General features: G+C 33.4%; 1 protein-coding gene across 1 annotated transcript; it reads right to left on the bottom strand.

Annotated features, from left to right (window-relative positions):
* Positions 1–45: 45 nt before the first annotated feature.
* On the bottom strand, positions 46–22658 carry LOC122024575 (alpha-glucan water dikinase 1, chloroplastic-like). The gene is made up of 32 exons (XM_042583230.1): positions 22154–22658; positions 13410–13451; positions 13224–13333; positions 13042–13120; positions 12860–12951; positions 12576–12753; positions 11460–11798; positions 11269–11376; positions 11071–11169; positions 10721–10855; positions 10539–10627; positions 9296–9430; positions 7066–7228; positions 6897–6986; positions 6638–6823; positions 6307–6369; positions 6177–6239; positions 6026–6085; positions 5253–5405; positions 5071–5154; positions 3270–3446; positions 3087–3193; positions 2627–2840; positions 2447–2550; positions 2239–2365; positions 1971–2096; positions 1781–1891; positions 1237–1335; positions 947–1120; positions 793–885; positions 481–596; positions 46–411 (listed from the first exon to the last, which is right to left on the bottom strand). Exons 1-32 carry the CDS (start codon positions 22385–22387, stop codon positions 207–209), a joined length of 4155 nt encoding a protein of 1384 aa, XP_042439164.1. The 5' UTR covers positions 22388–22658; the 3' UTR covers positions 46–206.
* Positions 22659–23961: the final 1303 nt, after the last annotated feature.

Below are 23961 nucleotides of genomic sequence, written 5' to 3'. Positions count from 1 at the left end.
ACCTTATCAAAGATGTCAAAAATAAATAGCAAATTCTCAGTGCCGTGAATAAATATTCTTTATTAATTCTCAGTGCCAATTCTTAGGATACAGTCCATGAACTCTCGGCAACAAAAATGAGACCTTTCAAACTCAAAATTATGGTGTACAATTTGAGAAATAGAATCATAATCTACTAGTTAACTTTGTTTGGGGGACTAAAAGAATCACATCTGTGGTCTTGTCTGGACAACGAAGATCTCCCCATCCTTGACGACACCTTCAATGTCCTGCGGCGATCCATAGAGCTCCTCAATGGCATGACCTGCCTGTGCGATACTCGAAAGCAGTGAATTTCGAAAGTTCTTATCCATTACTAATGGATCAGCTACATAGTCCAGTATCACTTTCTCTTCCTCATCCATCGGCACACTGAATTAAGACATAAATAGATCTTTAACAATGTAATTAGAAGCTAATCGAGTTGACGAATTAGCTGACCTGTCATAGAGACCAGCTCCTGCATAACCTTCTAAGTCTTCTCCATTAGAATCAGATCTGAAGATAATTGAACTTCTGATGAAGAGACCAGTTGGCTTGCTTGGGTAACCAAGGACCTGAAATCGAAAAGGCCTAATGAGATTCCGTTGCATTCAGATTCATAGTCTAATTTGGTTTATTCTTAATTGTTGCTGTAATTTTCGATGTTAACTAGATCTTGTACATGAATCTTATTTTTGAGTACATATGGTTTGCTAGAACTATTTAGGATTCATGATTAAGAAAATATTCCATCAAAACAAACAAACAAACCTTCGGAGAGTTGAGATTGTTCTTCTTACAGACGAAGCTCAATGCGCGACCTGGATAGGCTCCGACAAGAGTTTCTCCGAGTCCCTTGACTACCTTCAGTAGAAAACATGTCTTAGTTTATACTTCGAGAAGCCGGAGTGATTTGAATGCATACCTCTGCGTAAATTTCAGACGAGTCGCCGGATGACGGGTTTGTAGTATGGATGACAAATGCATAATCAGCACTAATGACTTGCTGAACCAAGACAGCCATACACAACAAATCATGATCCAACTTCACTTTCCTTGTGCTGAAATATGCCCTTTCATTCCATTTTGAAGCCCAAACCTTAGTTACAAAGAAGAAGGTTCAGTGATTATTTCGGAATTGTTCGCGCTAAAAGAACTATATCTGAATGAAGCAATGTTATCATCTCTTCAAAATCAAGCCAGGAATCTTCTTACTCTTTTTATTGCCATCCAAGCAAGCTCCCACCGATGCTCGCCTTCATCACCGGGCCATGGCATTCCTGATGCCAGCATTTTCTCCTTTAGCTCTTGTACCTGGAGTAGAGTTATCCAATTGATGCATTCTGGATTATCAAGCCAGTAGTGATGCAGGGTAGAAACAGTAAAATGAGGTTGAATAAGAGGAAGTTCCAAATTCTAAACACAATTAACAGTAGCGAGATCAGCTGATATGATCATGAGCAGCAATACTATCGACCGATAAATCCAGTCCACCTATTGGGCTTTGTTTACCCCCAAAATAAGAATCACAGTACTTTCTTAAATGAAGATATAGTAGAAGATCGAGTCCAATGACAATGTAGGAAGATACATATAACCGATCTCACTTGGTTGTTGTATCACTAAAGCTATGATATTTCATGTTCATTAGTCCCATAGGGACAAATGTAGTAGTATATCTTTTTTTTAACATCTTGAGCTTGCCTATACAACTCTTTGCAACTATACAAATTTTAGGAAGTATACTGATTAAACGTACCAATTCAATAGGAGCTTCTAGTTGCAAGATCGTCTCCCTTATGTCGATAAGCACATCAAATTCTCCTCCAACTAACTTATCTTTCAAGAACTGTAGCTTACTGACAATTTCCTGCAGTTATGAATCAACAAATTGAAGATGAGAAAAAGAAAAGAGAGGAGAAAAACAATGCTCATATGAACTATGGTACCTTGTTTGCATCATTTGAAAGAACTTTTTCAAAGACTCCGAATGGAAGAGCAACCGATGTGGGGATCCCCACCCAAGAAGGCACCTTTCCTTTTAGAAATGCTATGTTTCTAGATTTAGCTCCAACCTAAAAGGATGAAATACTCTTACAGTTTGTTAAACGAATAAAATTTAATGTACTTAATACTGATTATAAGATTCAACTTAATAACTTCGTATATGAAAAAAAAACAGAATTGACTTGATAGAACTTTTGGTTTGACACAAACCATTTCACTAGTAAATTCTTCTGCTGATATGGCATATTTGCCACTGAAGTGTTTCTTAACCAATGTTACCGACGACGATGATTGTTCATCTGTACTCATATCTTCAAGCTCACTCTTCTCCATCTCACTGAAAGATAAGATATTGCAATTTACATCAGAAATAAGACTAATCATGTCGGAGGAGATAAGTGTCTCTATAAAAGCTTACCTATATACGATGTCACCAGATGTGGGCTTTAGACCAAAGAGCTTTCCTTCATTACGTTGTAACTCAGAGAAGATATCGGCATCAAAGCATGTAGCAAAGCATACCTGCATTGTGATAATGAAGAACAATGAAGGTAGATTCAGAATGTTCTACCAAAGTGTTAGCATGAAATCAGAGGACCTTGCTATTTCTAGCTCGCACGGAGACATGAGACAAAACATCAGGCATATCAGGTGTCAAAACAGCAACTGTGCCATCAGGTATTTCCTCCTCTCCCTTCACACTTTTCGCAACCAAAATTGTTGGTCGTGTATAAGATTTATTCTGAACTGCAAGCAATGCATCTACAACTTCAACATATCCAGCAACTTCAACAGGGCTTATGACCTGCCAACTGTTTCAGTCATCAAACAATTAGGTAGTTGAAGTATGTGATACTAATTAGCAGTTTATGTTGAAGTATATGATCATTAGACTATGATTGGACTAATGGTATCAAAATGAGCCTAGAGGGCTAGGCAAGGCTCGGGCCCGGCCAACATGTTTTTGTGTTGTGCCGGGCACAACACGGGCAGTCGCGGCCAATGACAGCACCAAAATGCGCTATCTAAAATTGCAAGCAGAAAGTTTTTGAGAAAACCTTCCCAAATGTGCCTCTGTCCGAAGAATAGGATCAAATCGATTAACAAGTGTAGATAAAGAAGCTGCTGAACCAGCTCGAATAATTTCTTCTGTAAATATGCTTACCTGTAGAGACAAGTCCTTGTTAATGTGAACTTCAACTTCAATGAATATTCCTATGAATCCCTATGCAATTACATACCGCCCATTGATCAACACCAAGAAATGATCCAAGATATTCAGCTGAAGGTTGCAAAATTTGATGGTAATATTCTGCCTTGCTCGATAGAGAAAGTCGGGTTCTGTCAAGAAATGACTTTGAAAATAGTGCCCATTGATTGTCCTTTTGCTTTGTCAATTCCATTGCATGGTTCCATCCCTTCAAAAGCAATACAAGAATAGAGTGAATCAATGTTGGGTCATTTGAAAAAATATATATATATATTTGTGATTGATAAAAAAAGCTCATTTTCTTATAAATAAGAATAAATTGAAACTTGATTGACTAGTACGTAATATATCTACAAGCAACAACAACTCAAGATGATATAAAAGGAAAATGAAATCATGAAAGAGATTATTAGCTCGAGTCAGTCGGTTAGAGCTTTGCCCAATTAATAGGTAGAAGCATGGTTTGCAAAATCACGATCTAGATTATAGGATTGTACGATCTTACAATCCGGAAACACTTGATCTGGGATCGAGTTTTGTAGTGGAATCAGAGTAGGATCGATGGGATTGGTACGACTCTATGATCCTAAGATTCTACATTTTGAGAGGTTATAACTTTTGACTCGGGTTGAACCACGGGACGTACAATATATTAAATTGAAACTTATTCAGAGATCTAGATTTATTATTAGTAACTGTCCAATTCTAGGCTTAAAAATATCGTTTGAAGCAGTTTTGGAGGCTCCGAATAATTTTTGTCATTGTATTAGGGTTATTTTCCTCTTTTGCATTGTTAGGGTTTGGAGACTATTTAAAAGTTTAGTTGATATTCTACGGTTTTGATTATCACGAATATTTTCTTTCATTCTTTTCTCCAAAATTACAAGTTTTGGATGTCTTATTTCTTGGTATTCTATTGAATCAATAGGTCTTTAAATGATTGTTTATGGTATTCATGTTCGAATCAAAAGAATCAATATTCGATCCTGACCGATCCGATCTTATCTATCCGATCTTGACCCCCAAATTGATCCATTCTACAAATTATGGTCAGCAGTACATGCCTTATTTGAGTCCGACAACCTTGATTCATCCTCCCATTAAGAAGCCTAAACTGTGAAAGCAATTGAGGAGGGTATTGGCATTGCCCTTCCTCATGCGCATTGAAGTAATGTCAAATGACATTGCCAGAAACAATGTCGAACGACACTGCTGGAAACTGTTTTGTTCGACATTGTTCCACCTACTAACCACACCTATGCCCCCGTTGGAATTGTCTTTTCATCCCTTGGTGATGCCCCTTCAGTCCTGTAAAAGAGATCCAATTCTTTTATTCCAAATCACTTAATCTTATGTTTTCTTTTTTGTTCTTTATCCTCTATAAGAGTTCTAAGGTGAATGCTCGCCAAGTATCAAAATTTAGAGTGCCAAGTATCAAAATTTAGAGTGCCAAGTATCAAAATTTAGAGTGCTTCTATTTCGAGACGAAGATCAAACTCATACCTTCAAACATAATGGAACCATACATAGAAGACACAGTAGATAATAGTCCAAAATTAAAGAATTAGATTGCAGAAAAAGTGACCAATAACATCTTTCTTCATTATCAATCTATGTTTTTACCAATTACTTAATCATTTCAGATTAGCTACATGAATCTTAACCCTCTATTGAGCTCGAAAACTGATAATACAAAGTTCAAAATATTATGATCTTTTCGAGAAGAATATAATATATTTGCATACATCTAGCATTCACTACAGAAAATATAAATGTTGATCAGTGAAGATGCAAATAAAAAAGAGAGTACTTTAAATTCGATAGTTAATCACCTTCAAGCAATATATGAGATCTTCATTATCATCTGTAGACAATGCGAGATTCTCAAGAATCAGGGAAATGAGGTAAATAATTTTCTGGCATTGGAGACATGACTATCAGTATCAAGTTATCAAAACAAAATTTTGCATGAAAAAAAAAACCAAAGCATGAAAAAGGAAAAGTATTTGAAGACCTGTGGCCCAGCATTTTTTAGTTCTTCATAACTTCTCTCGATAACTGTCCTGACAGTAGAATCAAGGGCAATATCCAAAAAGATAAGATCCTTCATGCGCTCGTGGGCATTGAGAAGCAATGGTCTCAGTTGAACTCGTGCCTCCAGCAACCCCTGAAAGGGCCTCTAGAATCAGTATACACTATTCAAGGAAAAAAAAGAGGCATGTAGAATGTATGTAAATGGTTTCGTCTACAGGTGCGAGGAGTTTGCTACTTTGTGAAAGTAGATGAGACATTGATGCCTCAAAAATGGCTCGAAAACAATAGCAATAGAGCCTTAAATAGCAACTTTCTGAAATCAACTACATGAATCTTAACTTTTTATGTAAGTTTATAGGACAAATAATATGTAGAACCTTTTGAATCATTTATAATTGCATTAACAAAATTGTTTTTGGTCTCCCTTAGGTTTCATAAATTTGAAAATAATTGTTTCAATTTGTCTAACTATATAATAATTTGGTTCTTGAGAGTTTTGTAAACACCTAAATTTCTCTCCACTTCTCTGTTGTTTTTGTAAGCCATCTAAATAGAGTTGGAACGCGGCTTCAATTGCTAAACCTTTCAATGAACTATCCCTGCTATTTTTTGTGCCAAGATTCTGAACAAATTCATGAACAAGAAAGTGTTTGAGGATTGATGTGGAACTTGATGAAAAATACTGATAAAATAATCGTCATATGATGTGTTACAAAAGGACAGAAAAATAACTCCTTGCAAGGCGCTACTTACCTCAATCAAAGGCTCCACCACCTTATCTTCAACATGTTTTAGAATGAATTCCATTAGACCCTGTTCGATCGAATTCAGAACATTGATATCGAATAAGTAATAGTCTTTAGTGATTGTCCAGAAAAAGGAAAAAAAAACAGAATTTAATTACAGAAAATCCAGACGGTAAGCCCCTTATAGGATTTTTCTCAACACCAACCATAAAGCCTTGGCCCTGAATGGTAGAATTTAAGTTAGTGAAGCATCAAGAATAAGAAATTTCTAAAGCAAAAGTAAGCTACCTCAGCCTTGTAACCCATACAAGTTGTGATAGCAGACTCAAGATCTGCACCAGAGTGAACTGCCTATACAGAATCAAAGTTAAGTTAGAAGATGACGAGAAGATAGTTAAAAAAGGGAGATATAAAGTATTAGTATGATTTTCCAAATTATTCTTAAATATTAGAATCAAACAAACATTATATGCGACTTCCTTTTATCCTAATAGAAATTTTCAAGTTACAGTCTTATAAGGTGAAGTTATTTACAATATAATTGTAAACACATGTTTAATACTTGGACTGCAACATACTTTCCATCAGAAAAAAGTACTTAAAGCAGAAAAGAATGTACCTTCAGAGTCCTCATGTAGTTTCCAAGATCACGTAAAAGACCCTCCTTCTGGTTATCCCTGAAACTTGGTTCAGAATGAATAGCATGGTCATAGCTCAGTAACCGTTCCTTAGTTATTCCATTTTTATTCAAAGTGCCCCAGTAAACACTGATATCAAGATCACTTTTAATATAATCAATAAGTGCCTGGAAAATAGAAGGAGTCAGCTTCCTCTTCCTGTAAAACAATCTAAGCTTAGGAATTATCGTTAACAAGTACCTGACATATCACTACATCATCAGGGCTAGTGTTGTTATGTAACTTCTGATGCCATTCCTCCACCATTCCTCCCTCACAGGCATTGTTTCTCTAGAATGAAAATAATGACATGTAATTCATGTAATAAAAGTATGAAAAGAAAGTATGAGTTAGATTTAGCTAACTATACCTGGATAACTAATATTTCATCTCGGATGCGTTGGCCAAAATCACCTTCACCACCCCGACCAATACAAGACATGATCATCCGCAAGATCTCTCTATATTGGGGAGAGTCTTTGTAAATGTTCTGAAGAAGATCTGTTAGCCTGTCTTGAGCTTGACTAATCTCACTGCAAATGACAAATTGTAGTCCAATTCATATCAAAGTATTGGTCATGTCCAACATTTTCTTTACTAGACTTAGAAATACAAGCATGAGATATTTTCTTTGGTTAGATCTTTATGAGATGTCAAGAGATCCATATGCAACACACAAAAAGTATAAAATAGAATGAGAGCCTAGGTAACAAATATCTAGGATGACTTCTAGTATGGTTAGATCTTTCAAGTTTTTATATTAGGTGTTCTGAAAATTGTATAGAGTGAGATGATCTTTTTTCCTAGTAGCATAATTCACCTCAACTGTCTCTCTCAATATTAAGTGACCTAGGATATGCTCTTCACATCAACTCCACATGGAGGCTTAAAAGGTTCTTGATCTCAAAAACTTGAACATGGAAAATCTTTCTAGGCTCTAGTTGTACAGAACCTTACTTTCAAAATGGCCACCAAAAATTATAGGACCAGATTGTCATTAGTCTTACACTTGGAGATGCATATAGTGGGCATGATTTCAAGTATTGACTAGTATCGATTGACATGGCTAAAATGTGTTGTTCCAACTTATATCAATACTAGGTTAACACTGTAAATGTCAATATATTATCATTGATAGTACAAACAAAGACAGGTCTTTTTGGCTGATATAGTGCAAACCAACCAAGACAGGAAGGTTCTCTTCCTATGGCTCATCCTTTGATTTCGTCTACTGGTCATAGAGAGGAGATAAAACATGATAAAAAAAAAGAGGGAGGGAAGCACCTAGTAGAAGAAAGGATGATGCATATATACCATACCTATACCTTAGTTTGTTATAGTTCTAATTGTGTCAATTCAAGTTCAACTCTAAGTAGTTTAGACGATGTCTTTATAGACATCTGAAGAAACCAATTTTAATAATAGTTGTCCTAACAACATTACTTAATATGTGTACAAGAATTATGGGATTAATTTTCACTAGGATGCTACAAGAATCAAAGCTTTCATCTGATGCATGACTTTCATTTTGATATTAATAAGGTATAAGCATTAGTTGAAATGTTTGCCATTCTTTTATAACTTGGTGCTCTACAATTTTAATTTGATTGACTCTAATTGTTTTAGGCTTATATTTAGCAGCAAAAGAAGAAAAATGAAAGAGGATTATAGATTAAATCTCAAGTTGATCTCACCACATTTTGAAGCATGCCAAAGTGTATCAAGTTTCTACATAGCATAGGACCAAAATTATACTATTTCAATTGTATGCCAAAAATCCAATTTGAAGTAACACTTTAGAAGTTGATGGCAGACTCACAATTTCTGTGCTATAAGTATCAGTATGACGGCCACATGATCCACTAAAGTTTTCTTTTAGCACTGAAGACGGATTGGCAATGCAATATTGAGAGTTTTATCAAGCTACTTCCTCCATGTACACACTAAAGTATCAGTATATTTTGAGCAACTGGTGTTGTGTTTCCTGACTTCCTTCAATATTCCTTCAAGTAATTCTAATATTGTTGTTATATGGAGGTAGACATCAAATTGAACCTTCTCATTTCGGTTGACATATAATATGCTAACATCTGCTTACGAATTAGAACCTAAGGCAAGCCTTGTATGTTCTTCTTGTGCCTCTATCTAAATCAAGATTTTTTACTTGGTTGGTTATTCAGATCAACTTAATACTAAACACATCCTGATCGTATGGAGTTCTCTAATATGATCCAATATTATTCATGTCAATATCTGTGAATTAACTCTTTTCATGAGTGAGTGAATAATCCTAGAAAAAAGGAAAGATTAATGGATCCATATCAATCCTAGAGTTTGTAAAATTCTGAAGTTCCCTGATCACCTATTAGATTTGATTTTGGTAAAAGTAAGGTACAAGGATGGTGACCACTTTTCATGGATAGTGCTCTGAATCTTATGACAACAAATTTAGAGGTACCACATCAATGACTGAAGTTACTGAATGGGTTTCTATATATTTTGTTTTGTGAAATCTTAGGCATCACTCTAATAGGTTTACACATCCAAGATTGGAAAGATGAATAAGCAACAATTTGTTTTCAGTATGGGAGGATATATACCGTGGCTTGACATTGTAGTTCTTGTTCCAAATGAGCTGTCGCATTGCCATAAATCTCAGCCAAACAAGAATACCTGCAAACCCTAGTAACCCAACATCTCTAGCTTCCTCTGTGAGATCAGCAGCAATATTAAATCTGTAGAACGACAAATTAGCCAGTTTAGTCAACAAACATCAGAAAACTTTTTCTACCTTCATAAGATGTATTTGGGGGAAAATGATGCCATGAGAGTCAATTAGACCAACAGTTTATGTCTTCCATATACAATAGTAAAAAGAAATTCAGAAAGTGAGTTAAAACTACATACAATTTCAACGATATAAGGAATGTTCAGGAAATAGACAGACTGACAGAACACTGATAATCATCCAAGAGTTTGCATGATATGAACAGCTAATGTAGGATAGTTGGAGTTCAAAAAAACAAAAAATAGCTAGTTTGGGCAAATTAAAACTTAGATATCATTGAATTAGCAAGTTATTTTACTCTAAGAGGAGAGATATCATCGAAATTGCAACTAGTGAAGATAAAAAATGTTCCAAATACGCGTGATCTAGGTTCTGATCATCTTCTATAAGAGGGAGTAATGCTAGAATGGGTGAGGCATGTGGAGAATATGTTTAAAAGTAAGTTTAATTTAGAAAAGGTGGAGGATGGAAAAAGTATGGAGATGAAACAAAATTAAGGTTTTAAGTCGAGATGGAGAATGCTTGATCAGTGGAAATTAGGATTTTAATGACGGTAATGGGAAAGGAGGTTGTGTTGTCATATTAAAGTTGCAATCTCCTAAAGTGGATTGAAGAACAAAAACCATACCCCAGGAATGTCCAGTCCAATACCAAGTAAAATGTCCAATTTGGTACTAAACCTATGGCATATATAGTTAACAACTCCAATAAACCCAATAACTCTGATGAAGATCAATCAAACTATTTCATTAAGAAGCTTTGAGATAGAAAGGTTTTATCAAACAATTAAACTCTTCGATGAAATTTCAGATTGAATATATGCAAAAAGTAAAGACAAAATGGTAAAGTTATATATGCAATAGTTTCAACCATTTATTTTAACATATTTTGAGGGTTCTTAAACTTTATTTTGAAGGGAAAATTGTCGGGAATGTAAAATTGATGTTTCTATGTTCTGAAAGACTGTATAACTAACTTCCTTAGATCATCAGATTGTTCGACAAGAAGCCAGTGGTGGAAATCTATTGGTAGTGACATAAAATATCAGAGTATACCTGTGCATAAGAGATCTCTGGGCTTCAGCCTCAAGGTCTATAATCCTGTCAAGCAATGATTTTGCTGTGCCTTTTCCATCACCAACTACCTTTAATTTGAATGAATACAAATTCAAAACTACAAAAAAAAACAGCATTCCAGGTTTTACCAGCTTTGATCAAGAGAAATGACAAGGAAATACCTCGCTACTCTCAACACTTCTAATATCCAACTCGAAGTAAAAATCAAAACCATGATTCTTTATCCATTTGTCATCAGATCGAAGAACAAATGGCATTCCAATATGGTCATCCCCATCAATCTCTACTTGAATGGCCTGTTGATGAAATACATTGTGATAAATGACCATCTAATTTATTAGAACATTCCTAGATTAACTTCTGGAAACAAAAAAAAAAAGTCTCAATAATAGTGTATCTTCTAGATCAATTAGAACATCATTGTAGAATCCAAGAACTTATGCACCAATATAAACATTTTCATGCAGGAAAGTTGTCCCATATTCCAAATTGAAAGACTGATCATGCCTACCTGATAAAACTGATCTTCTATGAGAGCCTTGGTAAAAGGGGTTTCACAAGACTTTTCTAGCAATACTGAATCTGAAGGCATTGCACTTGAAGGGGGTATCTGGATAATAGCAACATCTCGTTAGTGTATAATATATATCACAAGAAACAATTTCATCTCTAATTCTCAGGCACATTGAACTTCAGGTTAAAAATTCACCATCCACTCTCCTGCTTTCCTTGATAGTCCCCAGTGAAGAATAAGTGGTTCACTATGATCTGTAGCCAAATAAACTTTTTTCCTGCCAAGAGATTCAATTGCTAGTACCTTCAAACAACAATATATATCTTAAGTAAAATTAACTTAGTATAACAAATATAAAAAGGAAATTTTTGGAACGTAGATCGAACCCGAAGATCCATATTGTCCAGCTTATATACTTTCTGATTTAGAACTAATTCACCCTCCTGCTCCTGTATAGACTTACACCAGAGTTCTAACACTGTTGGAACCTTGGATATTTGAGTGGTCTTTTCCTTTAGAATTTCTGCAACATTTTTATTCAAAATTTCTGTTATGCCCATTTTGTTCCGATGAATTCTTTCATTTCTGGAATAATTTTCTGCCTCTAGTTGCTGTGAAGATTTTTTTGATGTATCCCTCTTCAAGAGATTTTCTCGTAGTTGATCCAGAGAAGTTCCTTTATCCAACTCAAGTTGAAGCTCTCGTCTTGCTTCCTCAAACTCGATCTATTCATGATAACTTAACATAATAAAAAATATAAAAATGCATATTGTGATTTGTGATAGACAAAGGTAAAACACCATAATTTCTGAAGTCCTTTAGCACTTTGTGCTAGGTGTGGATAGAATTACCCATCAATCTTAAAGTACATTAGATGGGTGACATGTATGAACAAGGGCCAATCCAAATGCTGTAAGCTTAACCAACAATCTGATCAACTTGGTAAACGCATGGCTATCATGGCACCTAGGATCACGTAGCAAGTGGCCACTAGGCTGGTGCTCAGTTTGAGGAGAAAATGCCACATAAAAGAGGGACCGAGGGAGCATTGGATTTGCTACAATGAATGACAAAGCTTTTAAAGACAGTTAATTGCCACCTCAAACAAGCTCTCCTCTCTCTGCCCTAACCCTTATCGACCCAAATAGCTCCATCATGTCCACTAGTCTTTCTTCATATCAACCTTTGATACAAAAGACAATCCCATACCCATTTATCTTGGACAAATTGTTTACAACTCTATCAAGCCACATATACTTTGATTGATCATATGAAAATAAAACTGAACTAAACTGGATACTCTACCAACCTGGACGAACTTTCATACACTTAGCTTTCTCTAGCCAACTTTTGCAACCAAGATTTGTTATAGACTCCAGAATTAGAACACTTCTATACATGTTCTAGCATTAGATGACTTCTATATGTAACGACATACATACAAAAGTTAAGTTTAGGCACAATAAAAAAATAGTTTGGATGATATAGTAAAAAACACTTGCCTTTTCTTGCTCAGGTGTATATGTCTGCCTACCCTTTCTATCCCACCTAAGATAGGCTTGAACCTGAACAAGGTCTGCTGGTACTGCAACATTTTGATTTATAGAGATTGGAACATGTTGAATTAGATAGTCTTGTTCCAACAATTGAACTCGGAAATTTTGACCATTATTTTTTATCCTAACAAAACAAATGCATAGCATAAGTATGAATTTTAGTAAAGACAAGGACAATAACAAGAAGGCATTAGCTCTCAACTGTTTTAATCACAAAAAATAGAACCCACCATTTGTTTGCTGTCTCATCAAGTATGAGAAACTCAACAAATTGGACTTCAGGATCCTCAATCTCTAGTTTCAGTGAAGAGATAGAACCCAACTATAGATAAGCAAGTAGAAAAGTGAATCGTCTGGATGTTTGTTTGAATCAGTAACTTACAACTGATGATCTACAATGTAATTATCATACTTTTGTGAAACCTGTCCTAAGAGCTTCATTATTGTATAATTGTGTTCTTTCCGGATGACAAGAAGGAAGTGACCAATCACTGAGAAAATGCTATAAATATTCAGTGGTGCATGGAAAGCCATAATAAGACAAAGATCTATCTCAGGAAACAAAGAAAATCCCAACAAAGGATCTCTCCTTACTTTCTTCCCTGATGAATTACACCCCAATGTAGCACCAAGGAACCATTCGTATTGCTTACTTTAAATTCAATTTGTATAGGAGAACTTGATGTGCAATCATGAACAGTGACCTGTGCATATTATGCACAAAAGCATCAACACGAGTAAACAAATTCAAAGTATTACTCATCAAGGAAGAACGAGTACCTCCAATTCAGAATGCGTGTCCAGCTTGAAATTTTTTGCAAGCTGCTCAAAGCATGAACATATCAGAAAATAGACACTCCAGTGCTTAAATGGAGAAATGTACACAGGGTTTCGAATTAAGATTGGTAGAAGATGTAGGTTTGGTAATCATAAGAAAATAAATTAGGCAGACCTTTCCTGAGTTGTAAGTAATTAGAGACTAGCCATGTATACAACAATGAGACTACTTTATCGCTAAGGGTATTTTAAGGGATAAAGGATGATACTTTTTTGCTAATTCTAAAGGTATTGTAGTAAAACAAACATTCTATAAGGTATACAAAATGGTTTTCATTGTCATTATGTCTAAGAAAAAAATGTAAAAAATTGAAAGACATACTATCAAGTATTTTCCATTGCTAGAATTAGGATTATTAACCAGTTTAATTTTTTTTATTTATCTATCAGAAATTAGGATAATATAAATAGTAGAGGCCACACTGAGGCAAAAATGAAATTAGAAGCACAAAATGAGATACACACTAAAATTTAATATATATTCCATTAGATTTTTTTTTATAACATTAGCTATCAAACCGCTAATTAGAAGATAAGAAAGAAAACTAGATATTCTAAACCAAATTATTATTTGAAATTTTGACATGTTGGAGGTTGAGTCAACTCGAGGGTCGACTATAAACTGTATATTCATAGGATGTTTTTGTTCAGGCTTTAGTTAACTTTGACTGGGTTCTAGTTGACTAGAAGAATTTTTTTTGTTCAATTGGTCTGATCACTAGTTGTGCAATGGTTATTTGTCCACAATCAATCACCTGAAGCTTCTTCCAATTGATTGGAGGTGTTTGAACATTATCTGTTATAGCTTGTTGTTCTGTATATGCTTTGGGAGTTGTTTGGCTTGAATTAATGTGTGTGAATTCTCTAGTGATTCTTGTTCGATTTGGTGCTCAAGTTAAACAATGTCCAGGGCTTGGAAAACAAAAGAAAGGTTATTCTCTATGAGCTCTTGGTAAATCTTCTCTTCTTTACTTATTTGCATATATCTTTGTACTAGAAGAAATACTTGTATGAGAACTTTAATTAGTGAATTTTATGAGTCATTTACTTGATGAATATAATTATTCTCAGTTGGGTTCATTTGATCTAATTTCCACCATTTCATTAGAAAATTTTCTATAGGTTGGAAGTATCAAAGGCTCTGAGCCTTGTGATTATCAGCATCAAAAAGAAAAGAGGGAACTTTGGCATTAGCAAATGAATTTGGGTGAGAGCAGTATAAAACTAGCAGCAAATGTAATACATGGCAACAACAGCAGAGTTAAGCTATTTCTATATCATCAAAAGAACAGACAAATTCACCTCGAATGCACTATTTAGGAAGAGGTGAGGGAAGGAGAGAGAAGGGTAAATAAAAGGAAGGGGAACTTTAAACCTTGTTTAGTAGGAGTGAGCTAAAGGAAAGGAAAGGTAAGGATTGGTGAACTTTAACTTTCCTTACCGATGAAAAGGAAGATTTTCTTATACCCCAATTTGGGGTGTAAGGAAGGCGAAGGGAACCCAAAATATTTATTGTTCCAATCTTATCATTGTTTAAAATATTAATTCCCAATTTATCCCTATTCCAATTTACGCTCTTTTATTGTGTGTTTTTGACAGAAGTGTTGCTCTCTTTGTGTTTCTCCTTTCTTCTCAAGACACAAGCTGCTCCTTCTCTTCTTGCTGCTACCGATTGTGTCTTCCTCTTCTCACAGCCACTTCTCGTGTAGCCACGCAGGTAAGGTGTATTTCCACCCATATTCCTTTTGGATTTTTGGCGTTCCAATTGTTAAGTTGTGGCTTCTATTGATTCACTCTATTTTGATTAATGTCGTTTGGTGTTCTTAGTTTAATTAGGGGCTAATTTTTTATCTGATCTTGTGAGTTTGTTAGAATTTGAGGTTGTGTTCTGTAATTGGGTTTGTTGAGTCAAGGTTTGTGTTGTGTGTTTACACATTCATGTTGACTTGTGTGTTGAATTATAGATGTGAATTGTCTTGTTGTAAATTAAGCTAACGGAACCAAAGGGGTGAACTAGGAGCCACCAGCAAGCAATCCTCCCTTACTATTTTTTTAAGGCCAATTGTCATACTATCATTGTCCCGTGAAATGACTATTTCATTTCGTTTCCCTATCTGACCACCCAGAAAGAGCAAGAAGAAGACATTAGATAGAGATGCCACTCTCTCTTTCATTTTTTTTTTGGGAAAAAGTAATAGGAAAAATATTAGCTCATCAATATTCACTTATCACATTCTCCCATCTTCTTGTCAATTATTTTTCTTATTTAGTAAACATTATTTGCCTAATTGTTTCTCATTTAATTATTTTATTTTACTTATAATTTATTTTTTTCATTTATTTGATTATAGATGGGTGATCAAAACAATAAATGTAATAATTTTATTAAGTTGCATCATATGCATCAACTCGCATCGGCCCAAGTTGTTTGTTTTGTTGCGGCTTGGTATGCATGAAATAGGCACAAATAAAATAGTGAAATTTTTCGTGTTGTACGGTCAAAAGGGGAACATGTACTAAATGAATAATGACAAAAGTACTAACTAATGATCAATATCGTAGTATAATTAGAATGGGTCCTTCTACATTTGTGGGATTGTGTAATCTTTTAGTCAAAGAAGGTGGTTTACGACCTACAACAAGGATCTCCGTGAAAGAATAAGTAACAACAAGGATTTCTTAGGTCATAATGTTACAAATTATGAACTTAGCTTCTTTTTCTATCGATCGGGAGAAACAGTGAGTCATCATTTCCATAATGTTTTAAGAGCTATAATAGAGTTGGAGGATAAATTTCTCAAACAACCAGATGGATCACAAGTTCCTTAGAAATCTTCAATAGCAATCAATTCTACCTATTTTTTAAGGTGAAAATAGTATTCTTATCTTTTGACTAGTATATATTCATGTCTATAATTATTAATAATTTAGATATGGTTTATATTAGGATTGTGTTGCAGCAATAGATGGAATGTATATTCGTGTTAAAGTTTCTCCCTATAATGCGCCAAAGGTTCACGGTAGAAAGGATTTTCAACACAAAATGTTTTAGCAACATACATATTTGATCTGAAATTCACTTATGTCTTAACCGAGTGAGAAGGGGCATCATCCGACTCAAGAATAATAAAAAATGCATTAATCAAACAGGAGTGTCTTAAAATTCCAGAAGGTAAATCAAATAACATATATTGTGATTAGGCTTTCCTTGCTTACAATTTAATAACACATAATTTTTTTTTAGGAAAATACTATCTTGTTGATGTTGGATTCATGTTGAAAAGCGGTCTTATTATACCATATCGAGAAGAATGTTATCATTTGAAAGAATATAGCCGTAATCCACAAAGAAATGCTTGGGAGTTATTTAATGTTTGACATTCTTCTTTGTGCAATACAATTGAAAGAACTTTTGGAGTCCTTAAGAAGAGATCTCCTATTATAGGAAGTTCAATGGAGCTAAATTATGGTGTTGAACCCCCAAAAGAAATTATTCTCTATTGTTGTATTTTACATAATTACTTGATTAATGTTGATCCAGATGAGGGATTGTTTGTCAAGGTTGATGTTAAACTTAGTAATAATAGTGAACATCAAGAGGAAAATCATAGTAATTGAGATGACCATGAAAATGCAAGAAGGGGAGAATTGGTTAGGGATTCCATAGTTGTAACTATGTGGCTAGATTATAATACATGATATTTATGTTTATTTGTTTATTTTGTAGTTTTGGACAAAGTCTCTTGTAATTGGATGATGGTGAGTATTGACATTTTAATTTATTATGTTACTTGAATTTTATGCCATATGGTTGTTATATGATTATTTGATTGAATTGTTACTATATTTTTATTTTTAAGGATGCTACAAAAGGACTTGTAAAGTGAAAATGCAAGTGCAAGCAAGGTGAATAATCAATGTGTTTGGAATAAAGTAATGGATGATGCTCTTATTGATGCATATTTATTTGAACAAACATAATATAGGCAATAGGGTTGGTGGAACCTTATTGCACATGCATTTGAAAATATTATGAATGAAATGAAAGAAAAATTTATCGGCAAACCTATCGATAAGGACAAGATTCAGAATTGCATGAAACATATTAAAAGATATTGGTTTTCATGTTATGATCTATTCAAGATTGGTATGAGTGGTTTTGCATAGGATCCCACCACAGAAATATTCATTGCTGAACCTAAATTTTGGCAACAACTAATTGAGATGCATTTCATGATATGCATTTGAAAACTATATTGGATTTTCTCTTGTGATATTATTTATGAATGAATGTTTGATGCAATTTTATTGAAACTTGTAGATAAAAACTAGAAGCTATCAAATGCAAAAGCAAGCATATTCAAAATTATGAGACGTTAGTTCAATTATATGGGAAAGATAGGGCTACGAGACAACATGTTGAAATTGTATTAGAAATGCGAAAGAAAAGAGCAAGCATGGAAGTGGAGAATAATGTTAGTGGAAATCATTTTGAAACTATTGTTGAAGTTGAATTTATGATATCTCAATAGGAAATCTATTTGGATAATATAGATGTAGTAAATAAGGATGTCCAAATTCCAACTCCTGGTTCTGAACCAACTAAATCTCAAGCTAACTCTTTTGTTGGAGCATTATCCAAGAACAAGAGGGCAAAGAAAGGTAAAGTTAACGATGATGATATAAGCAATGCAATTGAACAAGTAGCTCAAGATATTATGAGTTCAACATATGAAATCGGTAAGTCAAATGAACTTCCTATTTTTGAGAATGAAGTTTGGAATTTGTTGAGTCAATTAGGTATTGAGCAACATAAAATTCCTACGTGCTATTTGTATCTTGTTCAATGCCCGAAGATGTTGAGAGCTTTACTTGAATGTACGTCCTTGTGAATATCACAAAATCTTGTTATTCCAAATGATGATGGAGACAATCCATTGCATGATTAGTTTGTTATTTGTTATGTGATATATAATTGGATGATTATATTTGGATGCTATGTATTATTCATTTGGATACTATGTACTTCGATGATTTTGGATGTTTATTAGACTATTATTATTTAATATAAGACTTGTTACTTGATGATTGGATATACTTTATTCGTATTATAGTGGAATGGATATATTTGTTATGGGAACTAATTCAGAGTGTGACCTCGTATCTAAGTTCAATGAATATTATTGATGAGGGGAATAGTCAACAACAATTTTCTAATTGTATTTTCAAATTATAGTTCTCTCCTATGGAGTTACAAAATGGTTTAACACACTAGTAGATTTTTTTTTCTCCCAAATAGATGATGAATTGATGTTAGAGCTTTGATAACTTATAGGATTCTTGAATATTATTAGGTATAATAGAAGTAATATGAAGTGGTCTAGATGCCGTGAAATTATTCATTTAAAATCAGGAAAAATAAAATTTATTAATTGAATAAAGTAATATTTTTCCCAAATAAAGAAATAAATTGATGATTTATTAATTAAATGGCAGTATAAAAGAATTAATTTTTAATCAAAAGTAACCAATTTAAATGGTAATATAATAAAAAAAATTCTGAATTAAAAAATTATCTAATTTATATTTATAAAATAAATATTAATATTAAAAAAATAAATCAATGTCTAATTTAATAAGTGAATGTATTTTTATAACTTTATATATTTAATCTTCATTCATCTTTCTTTTCTTCAAATAGAGTAATACGTGCTATGTTAATGAACCTTCCCTCCTTCTCAAACAAAAGAAATATAAATAATTTACTTTCCCTTCCTTTGTCTTCTTTCCCCTTTCGTTAATGAACCTTCCCTTTACCAACAAACTCCACGGTCAATACAGGACAAGGGCTGAAGAAGATTACCCTTAGATTACATTATGAACTTTAACTACAAGAGCTCTGATACTTATATTCAACTGCCTGATTGACAAAGTTTGATTATTTTTCCTAAACTTTAACTATTTTGTCAAGGCATTCATGCACAAAGTTTTCAATAGAAGCATATTTTAAATTTTTAGAAAGATTATATGAATTATTATTAGTTTGAATTTAAATTTTATGTTAACATATATTTTTTTGTTAGAACATGTAGTTACAATTATTTCTTCAGAGATGAGAATTATTTCTAATTCTCAAAAGCATGTTTTCAGCTCATTAAAGTGTGTTTTTTTTTTCTAATTCTTTTTTAAGATTAAAGATTTATCATTGGAAGGCATTTTAATTTCAAACATGTTGATGATCTAGCTAGACTCCAAAATGTGCATTTAATTTACCAAAAATAGAATTAATTAGTCTAAATAGACAAGCTATTCATGAAATGGCATGAATCACTGAAAATAACTAAATTATTTTTTATTTAAAAATGAATAAACATTAAATTAATTTTATTTTGCTTCCTTTTTATCTTTTAAAAAATAATTTATTAAAAAGATAAAGAGTTTTATGGAATTGACTAATAAAAAATAATATTCTTTAAAATTTTATAAATGGATAAAATTAATAAATATAATACTATCAAGTTATTTAGAGAAATATATAAGAAAAAAATAGTTTCCTTTTTTAAAAAATAGATAATTATCAAATATATCTAAATTGATAGTTTTATTTTTAAAAAATAATTAAATTATTTTAATTTATTAACTAATTTTAAAATCCAATCTATTGAGTATATATATATATATATATATATATATACATATATTTATTATATCTTTTTAATTTAATATGTATTTTAATTTACGTGCCATGTTAGACACGACTCGATTTGTCATGGGCTAACTATTTCAAACAAATTTTTTAAAAAAAAAATAAAAAAAAAAATTAAATCAAAATTAATTTCTAATATTTTTTTAAAAAAATCTATATCTAACTAAACCTAATTCGGACCAATCAAGTCAATAAAACAATTATTTGTTGACTCAATTCAACAGGTTCAATTCGTAATCGACTCATATTTAGATAGATCGATACAAGTTGGATCCTCAATTAATTAACGAACAACCGTCGGTTCAACTACCGATTTGATTTGCCAATTCATTCATTATTTTTATTTTTTTAGGTTCTGTAATTATAATTTTTTATTTAATGTATTTATAATATTTTAATTTTATTAATGATGTGTTTCAATTTTAATTAATTAATTTTATTTTTTATATATTTATTTTAAATTATAAAGTATTGTTCTAATTTACTATTTAAATTAATTTTTTATTTATTTATCTTGAAATTTTTGATGTCGGTTTAACTTTTTATTAAAGTTAATCTTATAATTTATTAATCTTAAATTATTTAATGTGAATTCGGAAAGGGTCAACGGCCCGATTCCTACAGTTGTTTTTTATATTATAAATTTATAATTTTAAAATATTTTTTTTTAAATTATAATAATTTTAAACCACGAACCGACATTGAATTGTGAATGGAATCATAAAACAACAATACTTATTTTCGAAGGTTCAAAAACATAAATCATAAACGTTTTAAACTGTTATGAATCATCGAATCTATAATTTTAAAACCGTCCAACCGACGATTGTAATATATAAGATTTATCTAAAGTTTGTCAAATAAAAAATCTCAAGATAAAGTTTGAAGTTTTTGATTCAAGAGTTGGTTTGATTTTTTAAATCTATTTTATTCTCAGTGAAATCATAATTAATGATAATATCATATTATAAAATATTTTTAAAATAAATTATTTTATAAAATATTTAATTATAATGTTTTATTCCATAAATAGTAAGTAGTAATTAAAATGATAATTCTTTTTAAAAATAAATATATCCAATAAGTTAAAAAAAATATAGACTATAATTAAATAAAAATTTATTAGTTGATTAAATATTAAATAAAAATTATAAACTAAATTAAATTAAAAAACATAAATTTATTAATTTATTAATTAAAAATTATAAATAAATTAAATTAAAGGTCATAATTGATTAAAATATTAAATAAAAATTATATAGATATAAAAAATAAAGATATATAATTTGTAATGTATGACTAAAAAAATTGTTATCTAAGATAAAGAAAATAGTAAAATTTTATAAAAAAATAATTTACAGGGGAAAAAAACACTTATAAAAGTGAAAATAATGGGTTATAATTTTACGTGCTTATCTCTAAACTTTTCTTTGAGATTTTTTTTTATAATTCTATTTGCGATTAACATGTATATTAAGAATTATTTTTTTTAAAAAAAAACCTCATTAACATATTTAATTTGTCCTAACATTACTTAGTTCAAATCTTCTGTCCCCAATATATCTCTGTATTTTACTATCGTCCCACCTAATATTGGCAACCTCCGACCATCGCCCCGATCAACACTATAATCCTTAGGGAAAATGAACCCAAGGGAGTCGCCACAGACTTTCCTCTCTCGTGATCTGAGCCCCTGCTCAAATTCGGCCAGATTTTGACGTCGATCGTATTGATGACTATCCCCTTGGGTTCACCTTCTCTAAAAATTATAGTGTTAATCGGAGTGACGGCCGAAAGTCTGGCCGTCGGCGGTAAACTGGGACGACATGTGGGACACGAAGACAGATAGATTTAGGAATGGGAGATTTGAACTAAACATTGCTATGTTGTCCGTACACTTCACAACAACCCCAGAATTTGGCCGAGACTGAGCAGTATACAAAACAAATGCACTCCAAAAGCAATAAAAAGCAGAACTGACCTTTGAAGAAGAAAGGCCCGCCGCTACGCCGCGAGGGTTGCAGAAGACCGCCCTCATGCTCGCCTTCACCGCTCTTCTTCCCTTCTTCTTCCCTACGCAGAGAGGAGTGGCACACGTACTCTTCCCCAGGAACGAGCTCCCGATCGGCGCCTTCCGAAACGCGACGTCGCGAGGGCGGAACAGAGCTCGGCGAGGCGATGCGTGCCCAACACCATTGCCATTGCCGCTGCTCATGTTGATGCCCAAAATACCCCCGAAAGGGAAAAAAAAATGAAGAAGTTGAAGCAAACCGCAATGAAACTTCCTCGATCCCTCGCTGCGGTTTCGAGCCGAGGGAGGATGGTAATTGGATTGGGATGGCGGAGGCGATGGGAGGAGAGGAGAAGGGAAGAGAGGGGGAATGAGGGGAAAGGGGCGATGGGAGGAGCGAGGAGGCGAAGCGGAGAAGGAGGAGGAGTGGAGGGGAGGCAAAGGAGGAAGGGGAAAGCTCTACATTTCAGCACGAGCAAGCTTGACAACAACCCCAGAATTTGACCGAGACTGAGCAGCATACAAAATAAATGCACTCCAAAAGCAATAAAAAGCAGAACTGACCTTTGAAGAAGAAAGGCCCGCCGCTACGCCGCGAGGGTTGCAGAAGACCGCCCTCATGCTCGCCTTCACCGCCCTTCTTCCCTTCTTCTTCCCTACGCAGAGAGGAGTCGCACTCGTACTCTTCCCCAGGAACGCGCTCCCGATCGGCGCCTTCCGAAACGCGACGTCGCGAGGGCGGAACAGAGCTCGGCGAGGCGATGCGTGCCCAACACCATTGCCATTGCCGCTGCTCATGTTGATGCCCAAAATACCCCCGAAAGGGAAAAAAACCAAGAAGAAGTTGAAGCAAACCGCAATGAAACTTCCTCGATTCCTCGCTGCGGTTTCGAGCCGAGGGAGGATGGTTGGATTGGGATGGCGGAGGCGATGGGAGGAGAGGAGAAGGGAAGAGAGGGGGAATGAGCGGAAAGGGGCGATGGGAGGAGCGAGGAGGCGAAGCGGAGGAGGAGGAGTGGAGTTGAGGCAAAGGAGGAAGGGAAAGCTCTACATTTCAGCACGAGCAAGCACGTGAGTGGGATTCGGCACGCGTGGGAGGAGTCCAGTTTGTTTGTTTTTAGACAACTGCAACTACCGCGAACCGCCGGTCGAACCGTTGGACCTATTCAACTTCTTCGTACGGAGAAAGTAACTCGTGAGCCAAACCTAGGCACTAGCCGAGTTAAATTATATAATATTCAAGTTTATTTGATAAAATATTTGAATTAAATTAAATCAAATTTAAAATGAATTAAATCATTAAAATGATTGATAAAACTTCACTTAACTTAGTTTTTTTTAATCAACTTGAGTTTGATTTATTTATTTGATTATTTTGAAAATTTATAATTTTAAGTTATTTAATTGCTATTAAATTTGGTAATATAAATTTATTTGTTCATTCTAAAAAAATTATTTAATTATCATGTTATTTAGATGTCAAAAGTTTTATTAATATATGAACATGAAACATAAACTTTCTTCCTAAATATTGTTTATGAATATAATTTATAAATTTTATTTATAAATATTATTTATAAATAATTTACAATTCATATTTATTATAATAAAAGATAATAGTCCTCACCCAGACCTTTTCCAAACTATCATATGAAGAGAAGTAAATACAAATCTTATTTATTAGAGTAAAAAGTGATAATTTTCAGCACAAACATTGCTAGATACATTTAGAATAAAGATAATTCATAAAAAATTTCACCAGTGGTCATTTACATGGG

The sequence above is a fragment of the Zingiber officinale genome, chromosome 9B (genome assembly GCF_018446385.1).
Source record: "Zingiber officinale cultivar Zhangliang chromosome 9B, Zo_v1.1, whole genome shotgun sequence".
Lineage (NCBI taxonomy): Eukaryota > Viridiplantae > Streptophyta > Magnoliopsida > Zingiberales > Zingiberaceae > Zingiber > Zingiber officinale.
This window is presented reverse-complemented; position numbering and strand designations above follow the sequence as displayed.

Excerpts from the sequence above, each read along its gene's own strand:
- LOC122024575 (XM_042583230.1), bottom strand. The coding sequence starts at position 22,387 with ATGAGCAGCGGCAATGGCAATGGTGTTGGGCACGCATCGCCTCGCCGA. Across the intron at positions 13,334-13,409 it reads ACACGCATTCTGAATTGGAG|GTCACTGTTCATGATTGCAC; the intron begins GTACTCGTTCTT and ends TAATATGCACAG. Across the intron at positions 3,447-5,070 it reads ATCTCATATATTGCTTGAAG|GGATGGAACCATGCAATGGA; the intron begins GTGATTAACTAT and ends TTGCTTTTGAAG.